The following is a 27794-nucleotide window of genomic DNA, read 5'->3' as shown; positions in this document are numbered from 1 at the left end:
GCCCTGCGCGGAGATCAGCTGAGGGTGCGAGTCACATGACTCGGGTGTCTCTTCCGCCCTCTCAAGTTGGGCCCCATGTGCGGCAGTGAGGGGCCCCGCTGGGGCTGGGGGCACCGTGCCCCCGGCCCCACGCTCCTGCTGAGTGTGCTCGTGTCCGCAGCCCCGCTCGGCCTGCAGGGGGAGGAGACCCGCCAGGTGAGGGGCGGACCGGTAGCTGCCTCAGGAAACGCTGCCCTGGGCGGCACCGAGCGGCAGGGGTGGCGGGGGGCTACCAGGCCCACGGGACAGGATTGTGGAGGAGGGCGGGGGCTCCCCATCTTCGGGGGACCCCTGCCGGCCCGGCGTGACCCAGGTGGGGCTTTTTCTTACCCCCCGGCCCTGCGCCCTCATCTGCCCGCCAGGGTCAGGGCGCTTGTGGCTCTGCCCACCTCCGCGCCTTCCAGATTCCCGAGTTCCCACCGAGGCTCTTGCCTTTCCCCGTCCTTCCCCAGCTGCTTCGCCCTGGGTCTCTTTCCCGACCCCATGCCCTTGACCCTCCACGATCCCGTGTTCCAGGTGTCTCTGGAGGTCATCCCTAACCGGCTGGGCCCCCCCCAGAACCTGCTTCACATCCGCGCAGTGGGCACCAGCTCCACCCTGCACTACGTGTGGGGCAGCACGGGGCCTCCGGCAGCGCTGCTCGTGGCCACCAGCACCCCCCACAGCACCCTGGCTGTGAACTGGAGCCTCCTGCTCTCCCCGGAGCCCGACGGGGGCCTCACCGTGCTCCCCACGGACAGCGTCCGGTTCTCTTCTGCCCTCGTCTTTACCAGGGTGAGGAGACGGGGGAGGAGCAGAGGGTTCCGGATCCAAGGGAGGGACTGAAGACTGTCAAGAGTGGGAGCCTAGGGGTGGGGGGGCCGCAAGTGGATGGGGGTGGCTCCGGGGACAGCTGGACTCAGCCAGCCCCGTCCCACCTCACCCCACCCGCCAGCTGTTTGAATTTGACAGCACCAACACATCCGAGGTGTCAGCCAAGCCCCCAGGAAAACCGTATGCCCCGTACTCTCTGGCCGAGTTCTCCTGGAACAACATCTCAGACTCTTTGGATCCCGCCACCCTGAGCGCCACGTTTCGAGGCCACCCCATTCACGACCCCACCGGGGCTTTTGCCAACGGCAGCCTGGCCTTCAGGGTAAGGTCTGGGGAACCAGAGGAACTCAGAAGGCTGGTTTATGCGGGTGGGGATGGCCTTCGAACACGGACAGGCCCCGCCTCCCATGCCTCCCCCGCCTCCCCCACTCCAGGTGCAGGCCTTCCCCAGCTCCGGCCGACCGGCCCAAGCCCCGCGCCTCCTGCATTCAGCAGACACCTGCCAGCTAGAGGTGGCCCTGCTTGGGGCCCGTCCCCGGGGAAACCGCTCTGTGTTTGGGCTGGAGGTAGTCACCTTGGGCCAAGGCCCCGACTGCCCCTCCGTGCAGGAGCAGCGCTCCATCGATGATGAGTACGCACCTGCTGTCTTCCAGGTCAGGCTTCCAGGCCGAGAGGCCGGCGGCGGCGGGGGGGGGCTGGCAGGGGCACACAGAAGGAGTCCTGTGTGACCTCAGAGACTCGGCTAACCATTTACCAGCTAGCAACGGAGTCCAGCTCCTTTAAGTGCTGGTCAGTGTGCTGATGAGTGTGGCCGGGCCTCTGCCTGCAACGGGGAAGACTGAAGGAAGGCAGGCCTGGGGGCCTGGGGGAGGGAACTGAGTGCAGGCTTGCATAGGGGCAGGGCTGGGTGAGGACCCAGTGCTCCGATCCACCTCCCCCTTCTACAGAGGATGGACCGAGGCTGTGTGCAAGCGGCCTTTGGTCCTGGAGGCAGGCCCAGGCCCCAGGACAGCTAGTGACAGCCGGAGGCCAGGAAGGGTGAGGAACAGAAGGGTCGGCACAGTTTGGTTCTCTTCATCCTGTTTGTCTTTCTCCCCAGTTGGACCAGCTGCTGTGGGGCTCCCTCCCATCGGGCTTCGTGCAGTGGCGGCCGGTGGCTTTCTCCCAGAGGCAGAGGGGCCGGGACTCAGCCCTGCCCTGCCACGCTTCCACTCTTCACCCCACCCTGGAGTACCCTCTCCCCCAGTCCCCCATTGTCCGAGCCTTCTTTGGGTCCCAGACCAATTTCTGTGCCCTCAATCTGACGTTTGGGGCTTCCACGGGCCCTGGCTACTGGGACGAACACTACCTCAGCTGGTGAGGGCCAGGGCGGGGCCGGGGCTCTGGGAGTGGGCGTGGGGGGAGCCTGGCCTCCCAGTCTTCCTGCCTAACCTGCTTCCCTGTCTTTCTCACTCTGCTTGCCCTAGGTCGATGCTCTTGGGTGTGGGCACCCCTCCAGTGGACAGCTTATCCCCGCTCATCCTGGGCATCATGGCGGTGGCCCTGGGTGCCCCAGGGCTCATGCTCCTGGCAGGAGGTGTATTTCTGCTGCTGGGCCAGAAGCAGTGCTCGGAATACCAGCCTATAAACTGAGGCCCGTTTGCTGGAGGGCCGGACATGAATTTCCGGGCCTGCCTTGTTGGTCTGCCGGATGAAGGGTCAGCTGTTCCCTTCCCCCTCCCTGCAGAACCCCGGTGACCACCCTCAGCTTCCTGGAGGCCCCCCAGGTGGGGCTTCCTTCATACTCTGGGGAGGGACCATTGCTAGAGGTGTGGGGATCCCTTGGTGATGCCTCCCTGCCCTTCCAGCCCCCATTTCCCCAGAATGGGACTCACAGGCCTAAATGAGAGGCCTTCTGACTGGTTGGCTGCCCTGGAAGGCACGAAATAGACTCATTTTCTGCCCAGAGCTCGTCTCAGTGTGCAGGTGTCGTGGGTGGGTGTGGGGCTGGCTCCAGGAACAGGCTGAGATGGCGTGGGAGGCACGTCTCCACATGCGGCGCCCCCCTTCTCTCCCGCCCCCCTCTCTCTGCCCTGTGGGGCAGGGGGTTCTGGAGCAGTCTGGGTCACACAGGGAGGGGACGCCTGAGAGTGGGGGTCAGACATGAAGGAAGAGCCGAGTGACACCGTGGTAGTCATTTATTCTCATACACACGTTCACACGGGGTTCACATTGGCCACCGTGCCCTGCAGCCACCCCCAGCCACCACACGTGTGGGCGCGAGCATGCACACACCCCTGCCCCTCTCCAGAGTCGGGCTTCCCCTCCCCTCCGCACCTCTTCCCCCAGGAGAGGCGTGTTCTGAGCAGTGTGGAGGTGGTGGGTTACGGGGGCCTAACTGGGTTGGGAGGGAGGAGGCAGCAGCTCTGGGCTGGGGCAGCTTTAATCGTCTTGACTGAAGCTCAGGGTCCTGAGAGGGCCCGCGGTGGAGGGTCCTGAACCCAGGGCCTCAGGACCGTTTCCACCAAACGTGCAAGTCCTGTGTGATCAGATGCCCAGCCTTTATCTTCAGCACGGGCAATATTTCCAGGCTCCCTGCGGCTGTCTGCCCAGACTGCGGCACAGAAATGGTCAGTCTGGCTGTGCTCTGCCCGCGCAGCCTCGCAGGAGGCTGGAGGCTGGGGCAGAGGCCAGCCGCAGTGGGTCCCGGGGTGGGGGGGGGAGGCTGCCCAGGAAGGAACCACACCCCTGCTCCCTGTGCTGTCCCCCCACCCCCTGCCCTCAGCGTGCATAAGGGACAAGGCCTTCCACCTCATTCCCTCCAAGAAACCAGTCGAAGTCCCTCCCTCCTGACGGCCCCAGGCTCCTGAGATGAAAGGCCCACACAGACTGGGGGGAGAGCCTGGGACAGTCAGCAGGACGGCTCATCCCCTGAGGGCGGGGGACTCAGCCCCAGGGCCGAGGCCTGTGGTCCAAGGCGGAGCGGGCGTGGTCAGGGTAGTCCAGGCGGCTCTCCGACGCCGTGAGCATGCGCTCGGGCTCCACCACGAACATATAATAGAGGTTCCATACCAGCATGGACAGCAGCGGCAGGAACGTGAGGCCGTAGCCAAAGCCTCGGAAGGAGCGGCCCACGGCGAAGGTCAGCCAGTATATCAGCCTGGGGGGCAGGAAGAGGGAACCACGTGAGCCAGCTGGCATACAGGCTGATGGGGGGCAGCGGGGACCCGTGCTCATGCACGTACTGGGCTGGGCACGGCACTGCTTCAGGGCCACTAATGGAGACATCCCCGCACCTCCATGAGGCGAATACATTATCCCCCCCTCCCCCCGGCTGACTTGCCAAATGTAAGTTTAAATGTTTGCAGAGGCAACATATGTTCGTGTGGTTCAGCATGCAGAGGCACCTGAGAGTATAGTAAAATGTCTCCCCGTCCCGATCCTCGCCCCTCAGCCCCCTCACCTCCCCGCCACCCCCGCCTCGGATGTCCAGTTTCACGGCAGCTTGCACACCAAGCACTTTGTGTATAGATGAGTGAGCAAAAGACGGCTGTGCTCCTTTGCCCATATCGAAGATTGGTAGCGCACCGTACAGACCGTCCTGCACACTGTTTCTCCGCATTAACTGTATCTTGGAGATCAGCATGCCGGCCGCACAGAACCAGCTGCCTCATCTTTCCCAGCCGCATGACATCCCACTGTATTGGGTTCTCCTCTTGCGGATGAAGAAACTAAGACTCCAAAAAGGTTAAGTAAAACAGGTCCAAGGTCGCACATCAGGGAACTAGTAAAACCGTCATTTGAACCCAAGCCTGGTTGCTGCCCTCTCTCCTGCCATTTTAGAGGGGCAGAGGGACACACTCCACAGATGAAGCCGGGCAGGAGTGCTTGAGCACCTTGCCTACAGTACGGAAGGAAGGGCCCTGGGGCGCACACGGAGGGGCTGCATTCTAGGTCCCACTGCTTGCTGCTGGCGGACCTCGGCAGCTCCTCCCCCCTGGTCTGTTGGGCTTTCCTTGCTGTGACCTGGGGGAGAAGGGCCAGACAAGTGCTGGGTCTGCTTAAGCCAACTCCCGTGTCCGGGACAGTGAGTTACACAAGCAGGAACGCATTCATCCAGGGGAACATCTGGAGAAAACAGACTGCAGCACGGCCAGAAGGCTGGTGGGACAGCCAGCCACGGGCCTAGTTAGAAGTGACAGCATACAGATCCTAGCTCAAGAGCAAGAACGTTCTAGCAGTTAAAGGACCTGGAATCCTATATCGAAAGTAACAAAAGGAAATAGGTAGGGAAAAAATGGAAAGATCTGCATGCACCTTCAGAAATTCAAAAGTGCTTTCTGGGTTAACAGCAGTTCATGTGGAAATGCCCCTAAGGGTTTCAAGTGACTTCCAAATGAAAGCAGAGGAACGAGCCGATGTGGCTCCATTTGAATGAGGAGGCCAATGCCAGTGACCACCAACAAGCAGGAGGCTCCCCTGCCCGGGGGGAAGGTCACAGGACACTGAGGAACTAGGACCACCGTATGGCAAAGTAAACTGTGGGGGAGCAGGGCGCTGGAGTGGGGACATCAAGGGCTGTTGTCAAGTATCTGAATTGTCCTGGGCAATTCCAGAGTCAAAGTCAGGGTAGCAGTTTGCAGCACAAAGAGAAACTCTCTAGTAATTGGTACCTTTGAAAAAGGACACACACTGTCTTACACAGAACTGAGCATTGGTCACTGGGGGTGTCCCACTAGAGGCCAATGGCCACCTGACCAGAGCCTCCCAGCGGACTGGCAGCAATGATGGGAAGTTGATCTAGGTGACCCCTGGCAGCCCTTCCAGTTTTGGGTTGGTCTAGGACTCTCTGAAATCAACTTCCTTTGGGAAGACATAACGCTGATCACAGGCTACCAGGTGAGGTAAGGTGCAAAGGAGAACGTGGACTCACCGATTCAGGGTGCACATCCGGGCTACTGCAGAATCCAGCTCCCTGGCCCTGTCTCCCCAGACAAGACACTGGGGTCCCTCCAGCACCATCCCCTCCCCCAAGCCCCACCCCCAGCCAACTCACCGGGAGACAGCAAAGAGACCAGTGAGCAGAGGCAGCAGTTTGAGGGTCTCTTGGGGCAGGTAGGTGGAGAGCACGGCCAGGTTGAAGAAGTACAGGATGAAGAGCTGGACCGACTGGGCCACATAGCGCCGGTGGATCTCCACCTCCCGCCGTGGCTCCCCAAAGGGCCGCAGGGCCGAGAAGCACAACAGGCTCAGCCCGTACACCAGCAGCCCTGGCGGGGTTGGAGAGCAGGGTCAGCACCGCAGCTGCAGGCGGGAAGCTGGGGAGGGTCCCGGTGGGGGTCCCACCCCGGCATGGGCCGGGCGCCTAGGGCCCAGGGAAGGGGAACTCCCGCCCCCGGCCCCGCTGCCTCGTCCCGGCCGGGCTCACCCAGCACGATGGGGAAGGTGGCGAAGACCCCGCAGCGCAGCGTGTAGATGAGGCGAGAGCTCATGGTAGGCAGCCGCGGGGCGTCGAAGGGCAGGAAGGCGTAGGCCCCGTACAGCAGGCAGGGGAAGAGAACAAGGGCGGCTCCCACCGAGGCCACGGCCCTCAGGCCCTCACGGCCTCCGCAGCTCCCACAGCCCCCACAGGAGTGGCCAGGCGGCCTCACCATGGCCTCAGCCCACTTGCGCTCACAGGGCTCAGGCTGGGTGGCACGGGCCGGCAGGCAGGCCCGGCGGCGCTCGCCCTCGCCTGCCTCGCAGCGCACAGCTGGGTCCTCCTGGGGCCGCCGCTCTATGCACTGGAGGTCGATGGGCACAAAGGCCCGGGCCGCCTTCTCGGGCACCAGGCTGGCATCATCTTCGGACAACTCCTCTAGCTTGGGTGGCTCTGACTGGAGGGGCTCGGGCTCAATGTCCCGCCACCCGGGGGGGTCTGGGAACGGGGCACTGGGCTGGGGGCCACTGCCCCAGGGCAAGGTGGCAGCCTCGCTCACTGTGCTGTCGAGACCATCCTCAGCCCCCTCTCCGGCTGCGGTAGACCCAGCTGAAGACCCCACCTTGGAGGAGGAAGTTCCATGGCTCTCGGCCCCACCTTCCTCTTCTGGCTGCTGGCCATTGGGGACCAAGGCCTGGCGCGGGCTCTTCTCCAGGGCCTCAGACCCCTTCACTTCCAGCAGGGCCAGGGTCTCGGGTTCTGTCATCCTGGGGCCTCAGTTCTGGGGTCTACCATGAGGTCCTATCACCCTGGAGGGAGCAGAAGAAAGCCGTCAGAGGTTCCTGGCTTATAGCCCTCAGGACAGCTTGATAGAACTAGAACTGTCTGGGGCAGCTGGTCTCATGGGCTTTAGTCCCTTCTGGGACCTTAGGGAGAACATGGTACCCAGGAAGGTGTTGAAACAGAAGGAGGTGGGAGGGAAGTAAGCAGCTGAAATGGAGACACCCTTTCGACGTCAAATGCCAACCAGCAGGAGAGGGTGAGTCAGGGGGCACAGGCGTGGGCAGCTGTAGCCTCGGACAGCTCCCACCCACACCTCCTACCCCCTCCACGAAAACCCCTGGGGTCATAGCCACCCTAATGCAGAAACAGGAGGAAGAGAGGGTGTCTAGGGCTTTGCCAGGAACTCCCTTCCCACCAGAGGCCCCCTTGAGGGCAGAGAAGCTGCCCCTTCATCTTCAAACCTCCCCTTCTCCTTGTAGATCCCCGCTTGGAACTCTCCTGGTAACTGATACCAGTGATCCGCCAACAAATCTGTTCCAAGGGTCTGGCAGCGGCAGTGCACCCTGCTCTTTCATCTCCAAAGTGGGCACCTGGGCATTCTCCACACTCGTCACCAGGCCCTGTCCTCCATCCTCCGTTTCCAGAGGGCCTGGGGCTGTCCCTTCTGACTTCTAGGTCTAATCATGGCTGTTCCCCATGCCTCCTCTCCTGTCTTTCTCCCCTCCCTGGTTCCTCCATCTCGCTGCTGCTGGATGGGGCTGAGTCCCTTCTCTCCACCTCCTCAAGGGCCTTCTGCCCCTTGCCGTGTGGACCCATGACACCCTCTTACTTTCCATCGGGAGAGGCGGAGGGTCCCCAACGTCTGGGAAGGAGCTGCCCGGCTCCCTGCTGGCTCTGGAGGTATTCCTCTCAGTCTCTCTCCCTTTACCTGTGTCTCCAAACCTGTCTGACCAGAGCAGGTGGGGCCCAGATTAAAGGGGCAGGCCCCGCCCTGCTGAATCTGCCGACAGAAAAAGCACTGGCGGAGGACGTCATCATCCTTCCTGAAAGGGGGGGTGCAGCTGGGCATAAAGGTAGGTGTGTGGTCCAGGGACATGGGATGTGTAGGAGCTTGAAGCTCGGGAAAGCAGAGGGTAAAGAGTGGGTCTGTACATTGAAGGGTGCTTGGAGTAGGTTGGGTTACCCAGAAAAGAGGTGGAGTTTCTACATTTATTCATGCAGTATTGCACGTTGAGCACGTGTTCTAGCCAGGCACTATTCTAGGCACACACAGACCCCGGAGACGACACGACAGGCAAGGTCTCTGCTCCAGGAGCTCGTTCTATGGGGTAACAGACAAGAGCGAGCCTGATCAGTAAGACAATGGGAAGAGAGAAAAACCTCTTTGCCAAGATGACATGTGAGCTGTGACCTGACGGAATACTGAGTGTCCCAGGGTGGGGATAGCAGGAGAAAGACCAGCTTCAGTGGTTTCAGGAACAGAAGAAAAGTTGGTGGCTGGAACCAGGAGATGGAGGTGAAAGGGAGTTTCTGTTCCTATTACAACTTACAAAGACCCCAAAGCACCTTGCTTTTTAGCCTAGGTTTAAGGTTAAGAAAGCAATCAGAATCCAAGGTGACCTTTCCAAGATGAGAGAGTGGCTGCTCGTTCCTGTGGGACCTTCTGCCAGAAGCCATCTGAGCTTCGTGAGGGCGGGTCAGTGCCTGGGTTGCTCACCCCTGCATCTCCAGAGCCCAGACTTGGGGCTGGAAGACAGCAGGTGTTCGGTGAATGTTTGCGGGGCTGCTCAGAGACATGCAAGTGTTAGTCTGTGTGATAGGGAGCTGAGGGCCAATGCGCCCGGTCAAGGCTCACGTCTCGGAGGGCCTTACTCTTACGTTCCATCTTTTCGAATGAAAGTTTTTTTTTTTTTTTTTTAAGATTTGATTTATTTATTTGACAGAGAGAGAGAGACAGCCATCGAGAGGGGGAACACAGGCAGGGGGAGAGGGAGAGGAAGAAGCAGGTTCCCAGCACGGAGCCCAATTCGGTGCTCGATCCCGGGACTCTGGGATCACGCCCTGAGCGGAAGGCAGGCGCTTAAGGACTGAGCCACCCAGGTGCCCCTTGAATGAAACTTTCACATACACTTTCGTTTGTTCAAGTGACGGGGGAAAAAGAAGAGGAATCGGCAGTAATCTGAAAGAGACGCGGCTCAAATGGGGGGGCGAGGTGAAGGGTCAAAAGGATGGACCAATTGGCCACCGCAGGACAAAGCAAAGCCTCGCCCCTAGCTGTGGACCCATCTGCTGCGACCCAGTCCAGCTTCAGCCCCTCACCGGGTCCACTGTCCGTTCTCCGGCAGCTTTGCCAATAAAGTTTTTCGCAAGGACTTGGAGAAGCCGGAAGGAGGCCGAGCTGCCCAGAGTTAGTTCTGGCAACTTCCCGGGAGGGAAAATGAGCTTCGCGAGATTTGGTAGCATTCAGGCCACCGGCCCGCAGCTGGGCAGCTACTATCGCGAGACTTGACGGGCGGAGGAGGAGCTGTCGCGGGCAGCCGCCTCACAGCGATGGCGGCCGAGCAGGGCCGGCGGCGGCGGCGGCGGCTGCGGCTCCGGCCGGACACGGCAGTGGTGGCGGTAGCGGCGGGCGGCGGGGGCCTGTGACCGGGAGCCGCCCCGGACCCGGGCACCATGAGCCAAGGCCCCCCCGCAGGGGAGAGCAGCGAGCCCGAGGCGAAGGTCCTCCACACCAAGCGGCTTTACCGGTGAGGGGCCGGGGTGTGCGTGCGGCCGCCGGGGGAAGTGGGCGCCGCGGGGGCGGGGCCGCGGCGGGCGGGGCCGGGGTGCGGGCCGGGGTGCGGGGGGAGCGGGAGGGCGCGGCCGGGCGGCGAGCGCGGTGGGCGCGGGGCCCGGCCGGGGCGGAGGGCCGGGGGCGGGGGGCGGCCGGGCGGCCGAGGGGCGCACGTGGAGGAGGCCCCTGGCCGGGAGCCTGGGGCGGGCCCCGAGCTCTGCGGGCCGCGGAGGTGAGGGTGGGGTCGCAGGCGGGGAGAACCCGGAAGGGAGCGGCGCTCCGAACCCCGCAGGACGCGGACGGGAGCGCCCGGGACTGCAGTCCGGAGAGCCGGGCGCTCCCTGTGACCTTGGGCCTCGCTGTCCGCATCCTGGGGAGGACAGGTTTGGGTTGGATATGCTCAGAAGTCCCTCTGCCTCCAATTTTGCGGAGTTTGAATGAAAAGGGAGAGGCTGAAGACGAGTTGTGTTGGCCTGGAAGGGCCACGAAGGGCTGTGAGTTAGGAGTGTTCCTAGGTCATGGGAGCCCGTTTCAGGGCACCTGGGCACTCCTGATCCCGAGCGCCGCTTTCTCCAGCCTCATGACTACAGTCCCTTGCCAGGCAGTTTCCCTTCTTGGTTTCTGGTTCCCGCAGCGCCACTCGCCCTTCGCAGGTCCTGTCTTCAGACCCCAGCCCTCTGTTGAGGCCGCTGTGCGCTTTTCCCACACAGGGTCGAGGATTTTTTTTTTATGGGGAGCAGCTGGAACGTGGTTTCTAGAACTGGATCAGAATGGGCTGAAGCGTGAGACCAAGTTGAGGTTGCTACTTTATAGTAAGGGTTGGGGTTTGGGTTTTTCTTTTAGCTCAGGCTCTGTAGAACAGGGCCCTCGGGTCGGTGGGCCTCATCTTGGCAGTGAAAGAGTCAAGAGCATGTTGTTGTCTTTTCCTCCCTCCAGTCTGCATCCTGCCCTTTCGACCTTTGTAAGTCAGAGGCAGAGGGGAGTATAGGCTGCTCCAAAAATAGAAAAGTGATCCAATCCAGCAGCCCCTGGGCGCCCACTGTGGGCTGCCCCCCAGTCGTCTGGGGCGGGTGAGGAGTCGGCTGCCGGTGGCACGTGTGTTGCATCACGCTGCAAATGTCAGTGCTGCCTGTCAGAGCGTGGGCCCTGCCTGAAAGATTCCATACTTGTCTCCAGCTTTTGGTAATGGCCCTGGTCATCCTTCTGATTGTTCTCAGGCCTAGTTCTTCCTCAGCCCACTATCCTCACGGGACTGACTGACTTAAGGTGATGTGTGTGCACGTGTGGCTTACGTGTGTGCACATGGGTACCCCCGCCTGTGACTGTGTGTTCTTGGCTTTGAGCAGGGTGGAGGTGTGAGGCAGCAGGTCTCTGTTTTCATTCTTCATTAGCGCAGTGGTGACTGTTGGAAGGAGCTGGGGAAGGAAGGTCTGATTTCTCTGCCCAACATAAATGTGGTGTTAGACTGAGAAACTGTCACTCTGAGGTTCAGTAAATTTGGGAAATTTCCATAGTCTGTTTATAGAAATGGGATTCTGAAATGTTTTAACCCCCTCAGAAGAAAAGGCAGCAGTAGAAGGGATGCTGGAAGGGCAACAAACACCAATTAATTAATTTGGTCGATTAACTATTTTTTCAATTATTTTATTTATGGGGGCGCCTGGGTGGCTCAGTCGTTAAGCATCTGCCTTCGGCTCAGGGTGTGATCCTGGCGCTCTGGGATCGAGCCCCACATCGGGCTCCTCCGCTGGAAGCCTGCTTCTTCCTCTCCCACTCCCCCTGCTTGTATTCCCTCTCTCGCTGGCTGTCTCTCTGTGTCAAATAAATAAAAATCTTAAAGAAATTATTTTATTTTATTTTTGTAAAGATTTTATTTATTTGACAGTGAGAGAGGGAACACAAGCAGGGGGAGTGGGAGAGGGAGAAGCAGGATTTCTGCCAAGCAGGCAGCCCAATGCGGGGCTTGATCCCAGGACCCTGGGATCACGACCCGAGCCAAAGGCAGACGCTTAACAACTGAACCACCCAGGCTCCCCTAACTATTTTTAAAAAACATTTTTTGGGGCGCCTGGCTGGCTCAGTCAGGGGAGCGTGCAGCTCTTGATCTCAGGGTTATGCGTTCTAGCCCCACGTTGGGTACAGAAATTACTTTAAAAAAAAAATTGCAATTAGAACTTTCTAGAGTAACAGTTATTAAGCTTTCTTGGATTGAGAACTAAGGAGAGCTGTGGAGCCGGTCCATAAAGACATGTGCACACGCTCCTGAGATCAGTCCATGGCTCGGAAGTTAAAAAGCCTTGCCCTGGGGAACTAAGAGGGCCTAGAGCAAAGTCACTGAAGGCTCTCTGATGGCCCTGGCATTCAGGGCCAGGCTGGCTAAAAGGGCTTGGCTCCCATCTCTAGGTAGCCCAGAAGGCATTTGGAGAAATGCTGAGCTCTCACGATTGCCTATGAGAAGGCCTGGATTACCCTCCCACTGGCTCATCTGGGTGCTGGCGGTCACTCTGCCCGGGGCAGGGCAGCTTTTGCTGGCATCCCACGTGAGCGACCACAGGGAGCTAGCCTGCCGGGGCCCACTTTCCCTGGCCCAGGAGCCCATGTCTCAGTATTCTGAAACAATCTTGAATTGTTGTGGGAATCACCAATCCCCCCCTTTCTTGGTTGCTTTTGTGCCTGGAGCTGTGTCTGAGTTTACCTGTTTTCACAGGAGCTATCTGTCTTCCTCTGGGTTTTCCCTTCTAGAGATGACACGTACCTCTGACACTTCTTAGCCATCCATTGTGGAGTTTCCTTGGTCTTTTCTCATGGTATCCGGAGTCTCCTTCTTGGCCTTCCAATAAGAAAGATGGAGGCTAATGCTTATTGAATGCTCCGCATGTACGAGACACCATTAAGAGTGCTTTGTGTATTAGCTAATTTAATCCTCACAAAGTAGGTGATAATAGTACTCCCATTTTATATATGGGAGAACTGGGATACAAGGAAGTTAGGTATTTTGCCCAGGACCCAGAGCCTCTAATATCAAACAAAGAATCCAGGAGACCTTTCGACTACACAGTATGAAGCTCAGCCCCCCCCCCCCATTTTTCCATACCCTGCTAATTCAGAAATGGAATTTTGTGCTAGGAATGCTTTTCCTTTATGTCAGAGACAGTAAGCCCTTGCTTATTGTAATTAATTCTTGTCACTGTTATTTGGTGAATGGCTGCTCTATGCCAAGGTAAGTTCTTTCAGTTCACCTTCACAGTCCTCTGAGGCAGCTGCCGTTACTGTCCCCATTTTTATGGATAGGACAACTGAGGCTTGGAGAGCTTAGATAATCTGCCCCAAATTACAGACTTAGACACAACTAGGGGTCAAAGCCTGGATCTTCTGCTGGCATCACAGCGCAAGCTCTGTCTGTTAAGAGACTCTAGCTTCCCATATCACGGGGTTTCTCTACCTTGACACCTTGGACATTTGGGGCAGGATAGTTATTGTGGTGGACTGTCCTGTGTATTGTGGGGTGTCTGGCAGCACCCACTAAATGCCAGTAGCCACTCCCCTCGCCCCCTTGAACCCCGGCCACAAGTAGTGACAGTCAGAAATGTCCCCCGGGGTAGGGGGCTGTTCTTTCAGGAGGGAGACTGTTCATCTTGTTTTGTGCAGCTCAGCCTGCAGCCTTCCCGCTTCCCTGCCCCTAATTCTATATGCGTGGCTCAGGGGCTGTTTGCCTGTGTTTCCCTCCAGGGCTGTGGTGGAGGCTGTGCATCGACTTGACCTCATCCTTTGCAACAAAACTGCATATCAAGAAGTGTTCAAACCAGAGAACATTAGCCTGAGGAACAAGTAAGCTGGAGACCCTAAACCATAGATCCTTACGGTTTCACTACCCTTCTCCCCCTGGAACCCTGTCGCATATGGACACATACAGTGTCTGTATGGTACAATAATGGGCTGTGAACTCTGGCCTTCCTAAGAGAGGAAATGGGGACCTCTCACTCTCTCTGCAGCTTCTGCATCTGACAGACTGGGGCCGTGTGGATGCCACTGGAGTTGGGGGGGGCTGGCCATGCTGCAAAATGACAGGAAAGAAAGATGGGGTTAAAAGGCAGGAAAAAAGGAAAGAAGTGTGCAGGGGAGAAAGAAGATTATTAACATTCTTACTACTCCTCCCTGTATCCTTCAGGGCTCGCACTGCTTTCCAGGACTACTGTTTGTCCCAGGTCATGCAGACCGACCTTGGATGTCCCTTGGGAGGCACAGAGATTTGTCGGCTGGGGTATTGGCAAATGCCTCCTTGCCCCAAGGATGGTCAGTCTCTTCTCCTCTGTACCCTCAGGCTGCGCGAGCTCTGCGTCAAGCTTATGTTCCTGCACCCAGTAGACTATGGGAGGAAGGCTGAGGAGCTGCTATGGAGAAAGGTATACTACGAAGTTATTCAGCTTATCAAGACTAACAAAAAGGTAAGGGGAGGTCCTAGATTTTGAGAAGAAATGTGTCTAAAGAGGGAAGTTAAGAAAGGAAGAGACAGGTAGAGAGGTGGGCCAGGATATGGTTGGAGGTGGAGGAGCCAAGGAAAAGATGGCAGAAGGGAGGGAGGGGGTCAGATGTAATTAGGATTGGGGGAGGGGGGAGCCTCATCCCACATGGGAAGACCAGAGAAGTGGATCTAAGGGTGTGGGGATAACTCATGAGTGAAAGGAGATGTGGATGAAGTTCCAGAGCTGAGAATCTAAGTTCGTTTCCTTGGGAGAGGAACAGGGTTAGGGAGGGGGAACGGTGCTCTGAGCTTACTGCTTAGCAGCCCCCTTGCTTTCCCACGTCCAGCACATCCACAGCCGGAGCACCTTGGAGTGCGCCTACAGGACACACCTGGTCGCGGGGATTGGCTTCTACCAGCATCTGCTTCTCTACATCCAGTCCCACTACCAGCTGGAACTTCAGTGCTGCATCGACTGGACCCACGTCACCGACCCCCTCATAGGTCAGTGAAATCTGAAAGGTGGGCTTGAGGAGCAAGTGTATATGCCTCCACGTCTGGCCTTCTTCTGGGTTCTGTAGCTTGTGACCTAGCCAGGCAGAGAGGATTCTAGGAAGAGCTACAGATGGTCCATGGACTTCGGGTTTATCCAAACAAGCACATGAGGTAGGGTGAAGACCTGAAGGAAAGAGAGGTTTCTGTTGGTTGGGACTGTGACTGAGGAGGAGTTGGAAGGAGGAATGGAATGATCTAGAGCAAGTCTGGCACTGGAGGATGGTATTAATAGCATTTGTTTTCTTCTTGCAGTTGAATTTGGTTGGCACTGTTTCTTTTTTTCCTAAGTTTTTATTTATTTATTTACGTAATCTCTCTGCCCAATGTGGGGCTTGAACTCATGACCCTGAGATCAGGAGCCGCCCACTTCCCCAACTAAGCCGGCCGGGCGCCTCCAGCACTGTTTCTTTTAACTTCAGAGATTGTTTCCCAGTTTTTTTTGCAAGTATTGAAAGTTTTAGAAATGTTTGGGGTTTATAGACTTTACAGATATTCCTTCACGATGGCGCCCATCTCCATGTGGCCGCCTGAGGTGCCAGTGGCTGTGGTTGACTTCCTTCCCTCCTTGTCTGAGCCTCCGGCCCCTCACGCTCCTTCCGTCCCCCTGCCTGTGCCCCCGCCCTTGCCAGACACTGGGGGCCTGAGCGTGTGTCTATGCCACCACAGGGCATTCTCCAGTCCGAAGCACAGCACTGCGTTTGGTGCATTTACAGAACATGATTTAAAAACAACGGCATAGGGGCGCCTGGGTGGCACAGCGGTTAAGCGTCTGCCTTCGGCTCAGGGCGTGATCCCGGCGTTATGGGATCGAGCCCCACATCGGGCTCCTCTGCTATGAGCCTGCTTCTTCCTCTCCCACTCCCCCTGCTTGTGTTCCCTCTCTTGCTGGCTGTCTCTATCTCTGTCAAATAAATAAATAAAATCTTTAAAAACAAACAAACAAACAAACAAAAAAAACAACGGCATAACCTAAGACCGCCTTCATAGATTTTATACCGGGTAGCCGGAGAGGTCCATAGCCCCAAACAAGTGAAGAACCCTCACTTCAGAGACTCAGTTCCCCAAACTCAGTTTTTCTCCTTGTTGATGTTTTCGCGTTCAGCCAACTAAGAGATGCCTGTTGAAAACACTAGGAACGGCTTTTCAGGTTGGGAGTCCCGCAGCCAGCAGCGTGGCTGTACGGTGGTGTCGACAAAGGGGATGGGCTCTGGAGCCAGTCTGCCTTTCAAGTCCTGGCTCTGCCACTCACCCGCTGTGTTACGCTCTTCTTAAGTGTCAGGGGAGAGGGACCCCTTGTGAGGTTGCTGTGAGGGTCCGTTAACACCGAACAACACTTAGACCAGTACCTGGCACGTGGGAAAGCTGCCTCCCAAACTCTGAACTGAGGTTCCAGAGCTGCTTGGGTGAAGGGAGAGCTGAGAGCGTAGCATGTCAGGTCCTCAGGCATGGCAAGCTCATCTGTGTCCTTCATGGGCAGACTCCCCAGCAGGCGGCCATCTCTGTAGGCCTCCCTCAGGCGGAAGCCTGGGGTACCTGCCTTGGCCTCATGCACATTTCCTTCTTCCTGGCAGGTTTCCCATCTCTACCTAAATCTTTCCACCATATGTGGGGAGCTTCTGCCCAAGGCATCTAAGACTGTCCTGACACTTGAGCTTCACCTCTTCTTCCTTTCTAGAAGCCTTTCTATGATGAGCTTTCATGTCGCCTTCCCCCAGGGAACAGTCCTGGCTCGAGGACCCTCACCCATCCTCCCCAGTTCCTTCTCTCCTGTGAATGACCCCTCCCTGCGACCCTCTGCCTGGGTCCTGGATGCATGGCTTCTCCGCCCCCAACACAGTGTTTCAGGAGGAGCCGTGGATGCTTAATCTCCTTTCTCCACCTAGGAAAGGTGTTTCCCCATTAGGGAGGGGGCGGGGAATGGGCTTCTGAGTGTCTCTGTCTGTCTTCTCAGGATGCAAGAAGCCGGTGTCCGCGTCAGGGAAGGAGATGGACTGGGCGCAGATGGCGTGCCACCGATGTCTCATGTACCTGGGGGATTTGTGTAAGAATCTGAACCTTTCGTTTTTGCTTTGGGCTCCAGGACAGGTGGAAAGCTGCTTCCGTTGTTGGTACCACCTTGTATGTGATGGGAGAGCAGGAGTAGTTTTGGCCTGTGTAACCCCTCACCCCACCCGCCCCGTCAAACAATGTGTTGTTCTCACTGCTCCTCCATGAGCCAGAAAGGACCAGTGACTATGGAAGAAGGAAAATGAACTTTGAGAAAGTCTGGGTGATCACTCAATTTCAGTAGCAGGTTAGGAAGATTTTAATTCAACATTTTTCTCCTTTGGGTTTGCTTTTTTCTTTCTTCATGGACTCCTAGAGGAATTGAAGTTAGGCCTCATGGAGGACTTTCCTGCCCGAGAAATGTTTGTCACAATGAAGGAGTACTCTCTTGTCTGCTGGCCTCTGGGCCTGTAGTCCTGGTAGCTAAAGGTTCCTCATTAGGCTGTTGGATGCATTACCTTTTGTCACCTGAGGGTCTTTCCCTCCCTGCCCCACCCACTCCTGGTCCCCTCATGGGCCCTGTGCACAGAGAGCGCCAACCGCTTCACGTTAGACTGACCAGGTGTCCTCAGTAATGTCCTCACTCCAGAATCAAGCAGCTGTATTCTAGAACCAATACCAGAGGTCTTCCCAAGCAGTTACATGTGCTGCAGGTCCCCTTCATTGGGAGGAGATAAGCAAGAGCCTGTTTACAAACACTAAGTATTCTCTACATTTTGAAGCTACCAGCAAGGAAAAGAGAGTTGAACAATTTGCCCACAGTCATGCAGAGTTAAGATTGTGCCAGAGGCCCAAGCAGCCTGCCTCCTAGCTAAGGTATCTTCCTCCCAGGCTCGTACTGCAGCTCCACAGAGCGGACTCCAGGCGAAGGGAGGTTTTTGTGAAACACGGCCTCATCACGTTTCCTTCCTTCTGTCTCCTGCAGCGCGGTATCAGAATGAATTAGCTGGTGTAGACACTGAGCTGCTCGCTGAGAGATTTTACTACCAAGCCTTGTCAGTAGCTCCACAGATTGGTAAGTGGCATCCCGACTCGGGCCTCCCTACCCAGCAGTTTTCCAACAAGAAGACAACGTTGAGATGGCAGGCAGGCCGCGCTGGCTTCCCTCGGTCCTCCCCATGCTCGGTCCTGTCACACTTCACCTTGGTTGTGCATTCTCCCCCTCGGAACACATGCTCAAGAGAAATGCAGGGTCCTGATCCAAGAAGGAGGGAGGCAGAGGGGACAGAAGGGAAGAAGGCTCCCCTTGTCCCTGAAGTCTCTGTAGAAAGAGGAACTTATACTTCAGCTGTCTGCGTGGCAGGCATAGTGGGAGAAGGGATGAGGCTCCATTACAGGGAGAGGTTGGGAGAGCTCAGGGGTGGGATAGAGGAGAGGGCTCCACAGCATTCTGTCAGCCTTCGAAGAGCCACAGCTGCCGCTGACGAAATGGCGCCCGTTGGTGCTGAACCCCCTGGCAGGCCAGGCCGGAAGTGAGTCGGTCCCCTGGGGAAGTAGGATTGGCTGCTCCTCCCTGGAGGCACCGGTGTCTGCTGCAAACCCAGTCCTCCTCCCCACGAGCTCCCCGGTGCTCAGCAGTGCTGGGTCGTGGTTGCCGCGGTGAGTAGCGTGCCCTCGGACTGTGTGACTTCTGTCTCCCCGCAGGAATGCCCTTCAACCAGCTGGGCACGCTCGCAGGCGGCAAGTACTACAACGTGGAGGCCATGTACTGCTACCTGCGCTGGTGAGTGTCTGCTGCTGTCCCCCGGCTGGCTTGTGTTGGGCCACTGCGGCTCCAGCACCCGCCTTCCTAGCTCTGGGCTGAGAGCGCCGCTTGTCACAGATCCACTGGGATTTGTAGGCTCTTCGGGCAGCCAAGAAAGCTGCCCACCGTCTCCTATAAAGCACAGGATCGCTGTCTTGAAGGAGGAAGTAAACGTAATGTGGTGGATAAAGTGTTATCAAGGTAGCGGCTGGTGAGAACTGCAGCACTGTCGAGCTTCGGTGTCGAGGTGACCGTGGCGACACTGTGGGAGGACCAGCTGAGTAGCAGGGTGGCCCACTGCTTCCCCGGTGCTGACACTCCCTCAGAATAAGAAACCTCGGTTGCAGGACAGCTGAGGCTGAGTGGGCTTGGTCACCGAGTTGGCGGAGCCAAGTGCACGTGTGCCTGAGAGGTCGGCCAGGGGCCCTTGAGTAGGTTGTAGTTGGAAATAAACTGCCTGGACCCCTGCGGCAGCCGCCTCCTCGGGGCCGACGCCTCCATGAGAAGCCAGACGTTTGCAGAAGACGCTGCTGTGAGCTGGGCTTCAAAGCAAAGGGAGTAAAGTAAGCTGGTCTTTGTAACTGTACTGGCCGCGTGCTGAAGTGTAAAGTAAGATTCCCTGTGCCGTGAGCCTTGGTTCACCTGGTCAAGGAAACCTTTTCCCTTGAATCAGCACAGTATCTGCTCTTGGGGTGCCCATCTCCTTCCCTGGATTGATACAGACTGGCCCCCAAGGCCACTGTTTTCATTCTTAAATACAGTTACCAGGTTTGTAGGCTTCCGTTGCCTCTTCCACCATCCTCTCGTGCCTTCCTGGGATTGCCCCCCTTACTGGTCCTCGTTCCCTCATCACACTCATGACCATGATTTAGGGTGAGTCACTCCCAAAGAGAGCCCAGCACATCCAGGGTTGGGAGGCGCCTGCTGAGGTCCTGCCCTGCTGTATTAAAGCATTCACATCTCATGTTTGTGGGTTAGGCATTTGGGTGGGGCTCAGGTAGGCAGTTCTCCCCCCCACCCCGTGGCCTTGTCTAGGATCAGCCGCTGGTGTTCGGCGGCCTGCAGGGCTGATCTATCTGGAGCAAGGCTCATCTGGACCCCTTCCCACTCCATGTGGTCTCTCTTCCTTGGGAGAGGTGGATTTCTTACATGGTGGCTCAAGGCTCCAGACAGTGGATAATGACCCGAGAGATTTGGAAATAGAATCTGCCAGTGTCTTACGGCCTGGGCCTGGAGACTGGCCGAGTCACCTCCGCGGTGTTCTGTGGGTCAGAGCAGCTGTACTGCACAGTCCCCTCCCCCCACCCCTGATTTAAGGGGGAAGACACAGAACCCACTTCTAAACCGAAGGTGTGTCAAGGAATTGGTGGCTACCTTTTATTCACCGGTAACATATATTTTTTCTTTTCTGTCCCTTGCTTCTTATCACGAAAGGTGGTTTCTCCCAGAAAAGACATTAAAAGCGGTCCAGCGCTCTGGGGGTGTCCTAGATGCTGCAGCGAGGCAGGCTGGGCTGGGGGACACGGCTCCAGCGGGTGTAGCCGTGGGCCTGCGCACTATTCCTGCTCTTCCAGGCTCTACCTCGTGCGTACGTGTGGACAGTGTCAGGGTGCAGGGCCTGGCACGTGGCGGCTTCTCCGCGCACACTTGCATCTGAACCAGTGTCGTGAGGATTAGAGTTGTGTGTACACACACCCTTGTATGCGGTCGGCTTGTTAGATGCTACCTGTTGTTCCGTGCTCTGTGCTTCACCGTCGACGAAGGCTGGTGTATTTCAGGGACGGTAACTCACTTAAGTTTATAACAGAGTAGAAGCAGTTATGCCACTGACAGGAAGCAAAGGCTTTAGGTTAACTGTGTGTCTTTGGAAGTTGTGTCTATGTATTTTATCTGGAAAAATGGCCTTCACCCTGAGTCTGTACATGGAAGGTGAGGCCGGGGGAGGCATGCATTTGCTAGAAGCATTGTTCCCTAAAGCGCCAGCAGAGCGCCCTCCCCTGCCGAGATCCATGGCTTACCTCTGTCTCCTTCAGCATCCAGTCGGAGGTGTCCTTTGAGGGGGCCTATGGGAATCTCAAGCGGCTGTATGACAAGGCAGCCAAAATGTACCACCAGCTGAAGAAGTGTGAGACTCGGAAACTCTCTCCCAGCAAGAAGCGGTGAGTAGGGCCTGTGCGGTGGGACCATAGGGGCTCTGGAGCCATTTGCCATTTACCATGGGCCCCCCCTTCTTCCAGATGTAAAGACATCAAGAGGTTGCTGGTGAACTTCATGTACCTGCAGAGCCTCCTGCAGCCCAGGAGCAGGTGAGGGCGAGAGGGCAGGCCCTTTACCTGCGTCCCGGGAGCCCCACCGCGGCGGCTCTCCCTGTGGTCTCCCCCGCACCCCCGGCTCCTCGGGCCTGCCGCAGGCCGCATCACCGACCTCCCTGTCACTCCTGCCCTCCTGCAGCCCGGTGGACTCAGAGCTGACGCCGCTCTGCCAGTCGGTCCTGGAGGACTTCAACCTCTGCCTCTTCTACCTGCCCTCATCCCCCAGCCTCAGCCTGGCCAGCGAGGGCGAGCAGGACTACGAGAGCGGCTACGCTTTCCTCCCGGACCTCCTCATCTTTCAGATGGTCATCATTTGTCTCATGGGTGTGCACAGCTTGAAGAGAGCGGGTAAGTCCCTGTGCGCCGCCTTCTGCCCGGGCTGCTGGGCCCTCACTGCTCAGCTTCCTCCCGCGAGCAGTGCCTGCACTGCCTGCCTCACCGCGTGTGGTGGGAGCGTGAGGGCCGGCGAGCCCTACCCTGAAGGAGCTGCGGGTGAAGGAACAAAGGCAACGGCCTGTCTCCATCCCTGGTGCCCCTCCCACCGGGGCAGACGGGAGGGGCAGGATACGTAGCTGGCGACCCAGACAGAACTCAGACTTTGCTGTTGGGGGCAGTCGGGCAGTTGTGCAGACCTTTCTGGCAGCAGTGGGCGTGGAGCGAAGTCGGGAAGGAGGGGGGAGTTAGGGCTGGGTGTGCCGCTGCTTGGGCTGTGAGGAGGAGCCCGCGTGAAGGCATCAGAGCCAGGGAGGACAGCGTAGGACAAGAGGGTATGATCCCCTGGGGACGCACAAAGTGAGCTGGCATATTCTAGACGACAGGATAATCACGCAGAGACCTGAGAAATCTTTCCTCCTGAGAAGAAGCTTTGAGAAGTAGTTGGATTCTCGGAAGGGTGGAGAACAGGTGAGATGGGGCTGGAGCTAATGGCGCCTGCTCTTCCTCAGAGCCCTGGGCCCCTAATGCCCGGCTTTCCTGGCTCTAGGGTCCAAGCAGTACAGTGCAGCCATTGCCTTCACCCTGGCCCTCTTCTCCCACCTCGTCAACCACGTCAACATACGGCTGCAGGCTGAGCTGGAGGAGGGCGAGAACCCCGTGCCGGCGTTCCAGAGCGATGGCACAGGTGCGGGCATGGGGTGCGACTGCGTGGGGGGGGGTGCGACTGCGGGCACGTCAGCCTGGGGCGCGGGGATGGAGGAAGGGGAGCACGGGGGTGACTGGGGAGGTGGCCTTGAAGAGCACCTTCCAGCTTCTGGGCTCCAGTTGTCCCTAGTTTCCACCTGACTGTCCTTTTGCATAGATGAGCCCTTGGAGAAGGAGGAAGCCCCAGGCCCTGAGCCCCCTCCCGCAGCACCTCCAGCGGGTGAGGTCAGAAAGAGTCGAAAGTTCTCCCGCCTCTCCTGCCTCCGCCGCCGCCGCCACCCACCCACAGGTGGAGATGACAGTGACCTGAGTGAAGGCTTTGACTCGGACTCTAGCCACGACTCGGCCAGGGCCAGCGAGGGCTCGGACAGTGGCTCTGACAAGAGTCTTGAAGGTGGGGGAACGGCCTTTGATGCTGAGACAGACTCAGAAATGAACAGCCAAGAGTCCCGGTCAGACCTGGAAGACATGGAGGATGAGGAGGGGACACGGTCCCCGGCCCTGGAGCCGACTCGGCCCAGGTCAGAGGCTCCCGAGTCTCTCAATGGCCCCCTGGGCCCCAGTGAGGCCAGCATTGCCAGCAAGCTGCAAGCCATGTCCACTCAGATGTTCCAGACCAAGCGCTGCTTCCGGCTGGCCCCCACCTTCAGCAACCTGCTCCTGCAGCCCCCCAGTGAGCCCCAGACCATGGCCAGCCGCGGGCCCTGTGTCAACGGAGATGCGGACAAGCCCTCGGAGCCAGGTATCCGGGCCCCTGTTCATCCTGGTCTGTCCCGTATTTCCCCTCCACCACCTGAGAGGCGGCTTGCCTGTCTCTTCAGGTCCCGTCCCATCCACCCTTACGGCCTTCTCTCTGCTCCTCTGGTCTGGTCCAGGAGTGTCGTCCTGAGAGTCCCCACTGCTGCCCGCGGTCTGCCTCTTCTCCCACATGACTGCTGCCACTGGCCCTCGTCCCACCAGGGACCTCTCTCCTGAGGGTCTTCCCTGCACAGGGGATGCCCAGTGCCTACTCTCTGCCAGGTGCTGGGCTGGACTGTTTTCGGGTATAGTCTGGTTGAACTTTCACAGCAGTCTTGTGGGGGAAGAGTTCTCATTCCTCTTCTAAATGCTGCCCCTTGCCCCTTGCCCCTAGCCTGTCGCTTGGCTAATTCTTACTTGCCCTTTGGTTTTCCCATAGAAATCACTGGGTCTGGGAATCTTCCAAGGCTAGGCGAGAGTTCCTCCCTGTGGGCGCCTGTAGCCTCTGCCCCGCCACAGCTTCCTGGCCTTTCCCACTCAGGTGTACTTGTCTTTTGGCTTGTCTGTGTCCCCAAGGAGACCGTGAGCCTCTTAGGGGCAGGACAGTGTGTGTTTGGTCTGTCCTTGGATCCTTAGTTCTTAACACCCTGCCAGTACATGTGGGAGCAGGAGGAAGCTAGGGAGCCAGCACGCAGAGGTGAGGCGGCCTGCTCCGTGCTCTGACCTGCCAGGTTCAAGACCTAGGAGTTGGGGTCGTCCTTTTCTTCTTTTCTTTTCTTTTCTTTTCTTTTCTTTTCTTTTCTTTTCTTTAATTTGTTTTTTTTAGCTTGTTTAATTTGTTTTTTAGCTTGTGCCTGCATGAGGGGGGAGGAGCAGAGAGGAAGGAGCGGGGAGAGAATCCCAAGCTGACCCCGTGCTGAGCGCGGAGCCCGATACAGGGCTCAATCTCACGACCCTGAGATCTTGACCTGAGCTGAAATCAGGAGTCAGACACTTAACCGAGTGAGCCACCCAGCCGCCTCAGGGGTGTTTCTTTTAATTCTGTATGCCTTTTCTCCCTCCCCGACCGCTCCCTTCTGACTGTCTGCCCTGCTTTCTAGCAGAGGGTAGGCCTTCTATAAGCATCGCTCGAGGGAATACCTGTGTAGACCATCCTCACAAGTGAGCTGGAGCCAGAAAGAGCCATAGTTTGTCCTATTTATTTTTATCTGGTAGGCTCTGTTCCCAGTGTGGGGCCCAGGATAGGGCTTGAACTCATGGCCCTGAGATCAAGACCCGAGCTGAGGGGTGCCTGGGTGGCACAGTCGTTAAGCCTCTGCCTTCGGCTCAGGGCGTGATCCCGGCGCTCTGGGATTGAGCCCCACGTCAGTCTCCTCCGCTGGGAGCCTGCTTCTTTCTCTCCCACTCCCCCTGCTTGTGTTCCCTCTCTCGCTGGCTGTCTCTCTTTGTCAAATAAATAAATAAAGTATTAAAAAAAAAAAAAAGACCCGAGCTGAGATCAAGAGTTGGACACTCAACCAACCGACTGAGCCACCCAGGCGCCCCAGAAAAAAACACTTTTTGTTTTTAAGATTTTGTCAGAGAGCACAAGCAGGGGGCGCAGCAGGCAGAGGGAGAAGCAGGCTCCCTGATGAGCAGGGAGCCGGATGTGGGATTCGATCCCAGGGATCATGACCTGAGCCGAAGGCAGACGCTTAACCAACTGAGCCACCCAGGCGTCTCAAGAAAGGTGGAGGCTGCAGTCTCTTGGCTTAAAAGCGTCTGGTTAGTAGACGTAGAAAGATTAGGCAGGGGTGTGTAGTAAGCTCCCCATCTTTCACGTCAGAGCTCTGCTCCCGAGGGCAGGCAGGGCGAGCGTGCCCCCCGTCTGGAGCTGCAGCCCAGTGCCACATGCCTGCCGCTCATCGCGGCTCCCTGTCCCCAACCCCCAGCCTCTGAGGAGGGCTCCGAGTCGGAGGGCAGTGAGTCCAGCGGGCACTCCTGTCGGAATGAGCGCAGCGTCCAGGAGAAGCTGCAAGTCCTGGCGGCCGAAGGCCTGCTTCCCGCCGTGAAGGTCTTCCTGGACTGGCTGCGGGCCAACCCTGACCTCATCGTCGTATGTGCGCAGGTGCGGCTCCTCGCGGCGTCGGGAGCAAAGCCGAGGGGGGCGCGGGGAGGCCCCTCGGGTTCCAACACCACAGAAGTTACGGCAGGCACCTGCTTTGGGTGGGCTCTTACACTTTTTACCCGGAAAGGATTAGACAGGACCTCTGGCCTCCAGGAGCCTGTGGCCTGGGCCGGGACACACACTCTGTGGATGGGAAGGCAGGAGCTGCTTATCCCACTCTGTGCCCCTCACGCCGGGTGTAACAGCTGTCATCAGGAAGGGGGGTCGATGAAGGCGTGTGTGTGTGTGTGTGTGTGTGTGTGTGTGTTTGAGGGCCGGCCTCGAGCCTGGTCCCGGAGGAAGGAGGGAGGAGGGGGCGGGGCGTCTTCTCCTCAGGTTCAGTCTGTCTTGAGCCTTGAGGGCCCCGCAGGTTTTGTCCGGTGTCGCTTTATCCCAGGAGCACAGCTGCCGTGCGGTGGAAGGCCCTCCCCCTCCGGTCGCCCTCGTCCCCAGACGAGAGTTGGGGTTAGGGCCAGGCACGCCCTTGGGTGTGTGCCTATGTGTGCCGGCGGCGAGTTGCTCACCACCCTTAGTCATCAGGGGAGGTGCGCTGAAAATGGGGACGTGGGCTCACATTCCCACACAGCTGTCCCAGGATGGGCACACGGAGGGCTGCGCCACGGGGAGAAGCTGCCTCCAGCGCTCTAGCTTTTCCCGCTCCCATAACCTAGTGTCCTTCCTGTGGCCTTGCACCTTCTCCCCGTGATCTTGCCGCTGGTGATGAAGCTCAGCCAGGCTTGTGGGCCCCCTGCATTCCTCATGGGGTTGGCTCCCTGTGTTCCCGGTCTCCCAGGAGTCCCCTCCCTTGGCCTCTTTGGTTAGTTTTTCTATCAGATTGCTCTAGGCCTGTGGCCATAGGCCCCAGACCCCCCAGGGGTCCTGCTTTCCTTGCCCGCCCCGCCGCCCCGCTGAAGGCCTCCCCTCTCTGCAGAGCTCTCAGAGTCTGTGGAATCGCCTGTCTGTGTTGCTGAACCTGTTGCCAGCTGCTGGCGAGCTCCAGGAGTCTGGTGAGTGAGTCCCTAGCACTGTCTCCCCTTTCCCTCTCCCTCGGTGGCCCCACGAAGCCCATCCCCCTCTCTGGTAACCCAGCCTGGGGAGAAGGAGGTTAATGGGACTCAGTGCCCAGCCACCCTGACACACAGCAGCTATTGTGGTCTCTGCATCTCCGGTTTCCCCCAACACTGCCCCACTGTGGGCAGGTGGCCTGGTTGGCCAGGGAGTATGCTCCCCGGGGAGGGCAGTGGGGCGGGCAGGAGTGGAGAGATGGGAGCCCGGGAGCCAGCGCCACTCGCTGAAAGTCCTCCTGGGCCTCCAGAGCTCATCCTCTCCTGCCACCTTGTAGCTGCACGTGCCCAGCGGTTCCCACCTCTGGCCTCACTTGAGCGGTGTGCACGTTGTCCTCCAGAGCCCTCGTCAGGTTCACCCTGGTGTCGGGGAGCTTTCCTCATCAGAGCCCTTGCTCCCTGTGCCTACCCTGCTCTTCCAGCCAGACCAGCTCCGGTCTCCCTGAGCCGTGCGACATGGCCCTCTCTGTCCCTCTCTGTTCTCCAAGGAGAAGGGCTGAGTCCCCTAGGGCAGGTGGTCTCACGTGTCTTCTCCCCAGGCCTGGCCCTGTGTCCCGAGGTCCAGGACGTTCTCGAAGGTTGTGAACTGACTGACCTGCCCTCCAGCCTGCTGCTCCCAGAGGACACGGCCCTTCGTAACCTGCCTCCCCTCCGGGCTGCCCACCGACGCTTCAACTTCGACATGGATCGGCCCCTGCTTAGCGCCTTAGAGGAGGTGAGCATGGCACTTCTGATTCCACAAGCTCTGGTGTGAGTCCAGCCCCACAGTGAAGCAGGTGGCCTCCCGTCCAGACAGGCAGAGCGTCCTTGGGGCTGGGCTGGGTGTGCTTCCTTCCGTGAGCCGCCGAGCTGGCTCTCCTTCCCACAGGATGCTCAGCTGTGGGTGTCTTGTCGTGGCCTCTCTCCACCATGTCCATCTTTTGCAGAGGGTGGGGCGGGGGGCCATTAGGGCTTAGGACCCGTTCTCTCACTCGTTTCCACTCTGGGCCCAGCATCCTGTGAGCTGGGCGGGAGGCCGTCAGGGAGAGAGCTGGAAGAGAAAGTGCTGCCCAGCCAGGCCGGACCCCCTTGCGCCTGTATCACCGCACGGGCCGTCTGGGGACGGCCAGGGAAGCCAAGTAGACAGTCTCCCAGCGCCCTTGCCGGCACACGCACGGGCCTCTTGGTTGCTCCTGTCCAGCCAGAGGACCTTGGCTCTAGTCTGTATCAAGTGTTAGCGTTCTAGAGAAGATTTTTGTTTGCTGGGGAAGAACTGTTTTGCCAACCAAGAAAATAGGTTGGAAATGTCGGCATAGCTCAGTCCCCTCGTTTTTCCATGCGAGACCCCGAGGAGAGAGGTGGCCTGAGCGCCCAGGTCGTCCCGCGCTCCGCCCAGTGCGCTGCCTTTTGTTTCCGCCTGCGTCCCGGTTCGCCAGTCCTGCCTGGAGTCTCCTTTCCTGGCAACCCAAGGCCCTGGGTCTTGGGGCTCCCCTCTCCCACCGCACAGACCCAGGCCTCTCCAGGGAGCCCCTGCTGCTGCTGCGGCCGGGCAGCTGGGCCGGGGGGACCCGGAGAGCCCTGCCCACTGACCGGCTCCCGCGTCCCCTTGCAGTCGGTCGTGCGCACCTGCTGCATCCGCAGCTTTGGCCACTTCGTCGCCCGCCTGCAGGGCAGCATCCTGCAGTTCAGCGCGGAGGCCGGCATCTTCGTGAGCATCGCCCGGTCGGAGCAGGAGGGCGTGCTGCAGCAGGCGCAGGCGCAGTTCCGCATGGTGAGTCATCCCCCCCCCCCCCCCCCCCCCC

The 27794-nt window shown here is 58.4% G+C and overlaps 3 protein-coding genes across 8 annotated transcripts in view; 2 read left to right on the top strand and 1 right to left on the bottom strand.

The window, feature by feature from the left end:
* Positions 1–18: 18 nt before the first annotated feature.
* LOC103668352 (glycosylated lysosomal membrane protein) lies at positions 19–2799 on the top strand. Of its 3 annotated transcripts, XM_008696555.2 has the most exons (6): positions 26–195; positions 556–813; positions 974–1174; positions 1287–1505; positions 1952–2208; positions 2319–2799. In XM_008696555.2, the coding sequence occupies exons 1-6, from the start codon at positions 76–78 to the stop codon at positions 2482–2484; spliced, it is 1221 nt and encodes a 406-aa protein (XP_008694777.2). In that variant the 5' UTR covers positions 26–75; the 3' UTR covers positions 2485–2799. The 3 variants fall into 3 exon arrangements, with proteins under 3 accessions (XP_040491742.1, XP_040491741.1, XP_008694777.2); XM_040635808.1 differs by lacking the exon at positions 1952–2208 and having other exon boundaries at positions 19–195; XM_040635807.1 differs by lacking the exon at positions 1287–1505 and having other exon boundaries at positions 24–195.
* A 298-nt stretch (positions 2800–3097) lies between these two features.
* On the bottom strand, positions 3098–7016 carry TMEM79 (transmembrane protein 79). Its single transcript, XM_040634568.1, has 3 exons — positions 6260–7016; positions 5888–6101; positions 3098–3991 (listed from the first exon to the last, which is right to left on the bottom strand). Exons 1-3 carry the CDS (start codon positions 7014–7016, stop codon positions 3778–3780), a joined length of 1185 nt encoding a protein of 394 aa, XP_040490502.1. The 3' UTR covers positions 3098–3777.
* A 2017-nt stretch (positions 7017–9033) lies between these two features.
* The window catches only part of SMG5 (SMG5 nonsense mediated mRNA decay factor), a 26384-nt gene continuing 7623 nt past the window's right edge, over positions 9034–27794 (top strand). Inside the window, exons 1-16 of one of the 4 annotated variants that reach the window (XM_040635793.1) lie at positions 9034–9780; positions 13536–13634; positions 14128–14251; positions 14616–14772; positions 16775–16864; positions 17795–17884; positions 18514–18592; positions 20647–20772; positions 20851–20919; positions 21065–21273; positions 21908–22045; positions 22223–22807; positions 24735–24910; positions 25881–25956; positions 26553–26728; positions 27605–27763. In XM_040635793.1, the coding sequence (XP_040491727.1) occupies positions 9707–9780; positions 13536–13634; positions 14128–14251; positions 14616–14772; positions 16775–16864; positions 17795–17884; positions 18514–18592; positions 20647–20772; positions 20851–20919; positions 21065–21273; positions 21908–22045; positions 22223–22807; positions 24735–24910; positions 25881–25956; positions 26553–26728; positions 27605–27763 (2427 nt within the window). In that variant the 5' untranslated portion in view covers positions 9034–9706. Of the gene's footprint in view, positions 9781–12912; positions 13027–13535; positions 13635–14127; positions 14252–14615; positions 14773–16774; positions 16865–17794; positions 17885–18513; positions 18593–20646; positions 20773–20850; positions 20920–21064; positions 21274–21907; positions 22046–22222; positions 22808–24734; positions 24911–25880; positions 25957–26552; positions 26729–27604; positions 27764–27794 lie in introns of those variants that run through there. The other 3 variants (XM_040635795.1, XM_040635794.1, XM_040635792.1) reach the window with 3 other exon arrangements.

This window comes from Ursus maritimus, unplaced genomic scaffold, assembly GCF_017311325.1.
Source record: "Ursus maritimus isolate PB19 unplaced genomic scaffold, ASM1731132v1 scaffold_2, whole genome shotgun sequence".
In the NCBI taxonomy this organism is placed as follows: Eukaryota; Metazoa; Chordata; class Mammalia; order Carnivora; family Ursidae; genus Ursus; species Ursus maritimus.
This window is presented reverse-complemented; position numbering and strand designations above follow the sequence as displayed.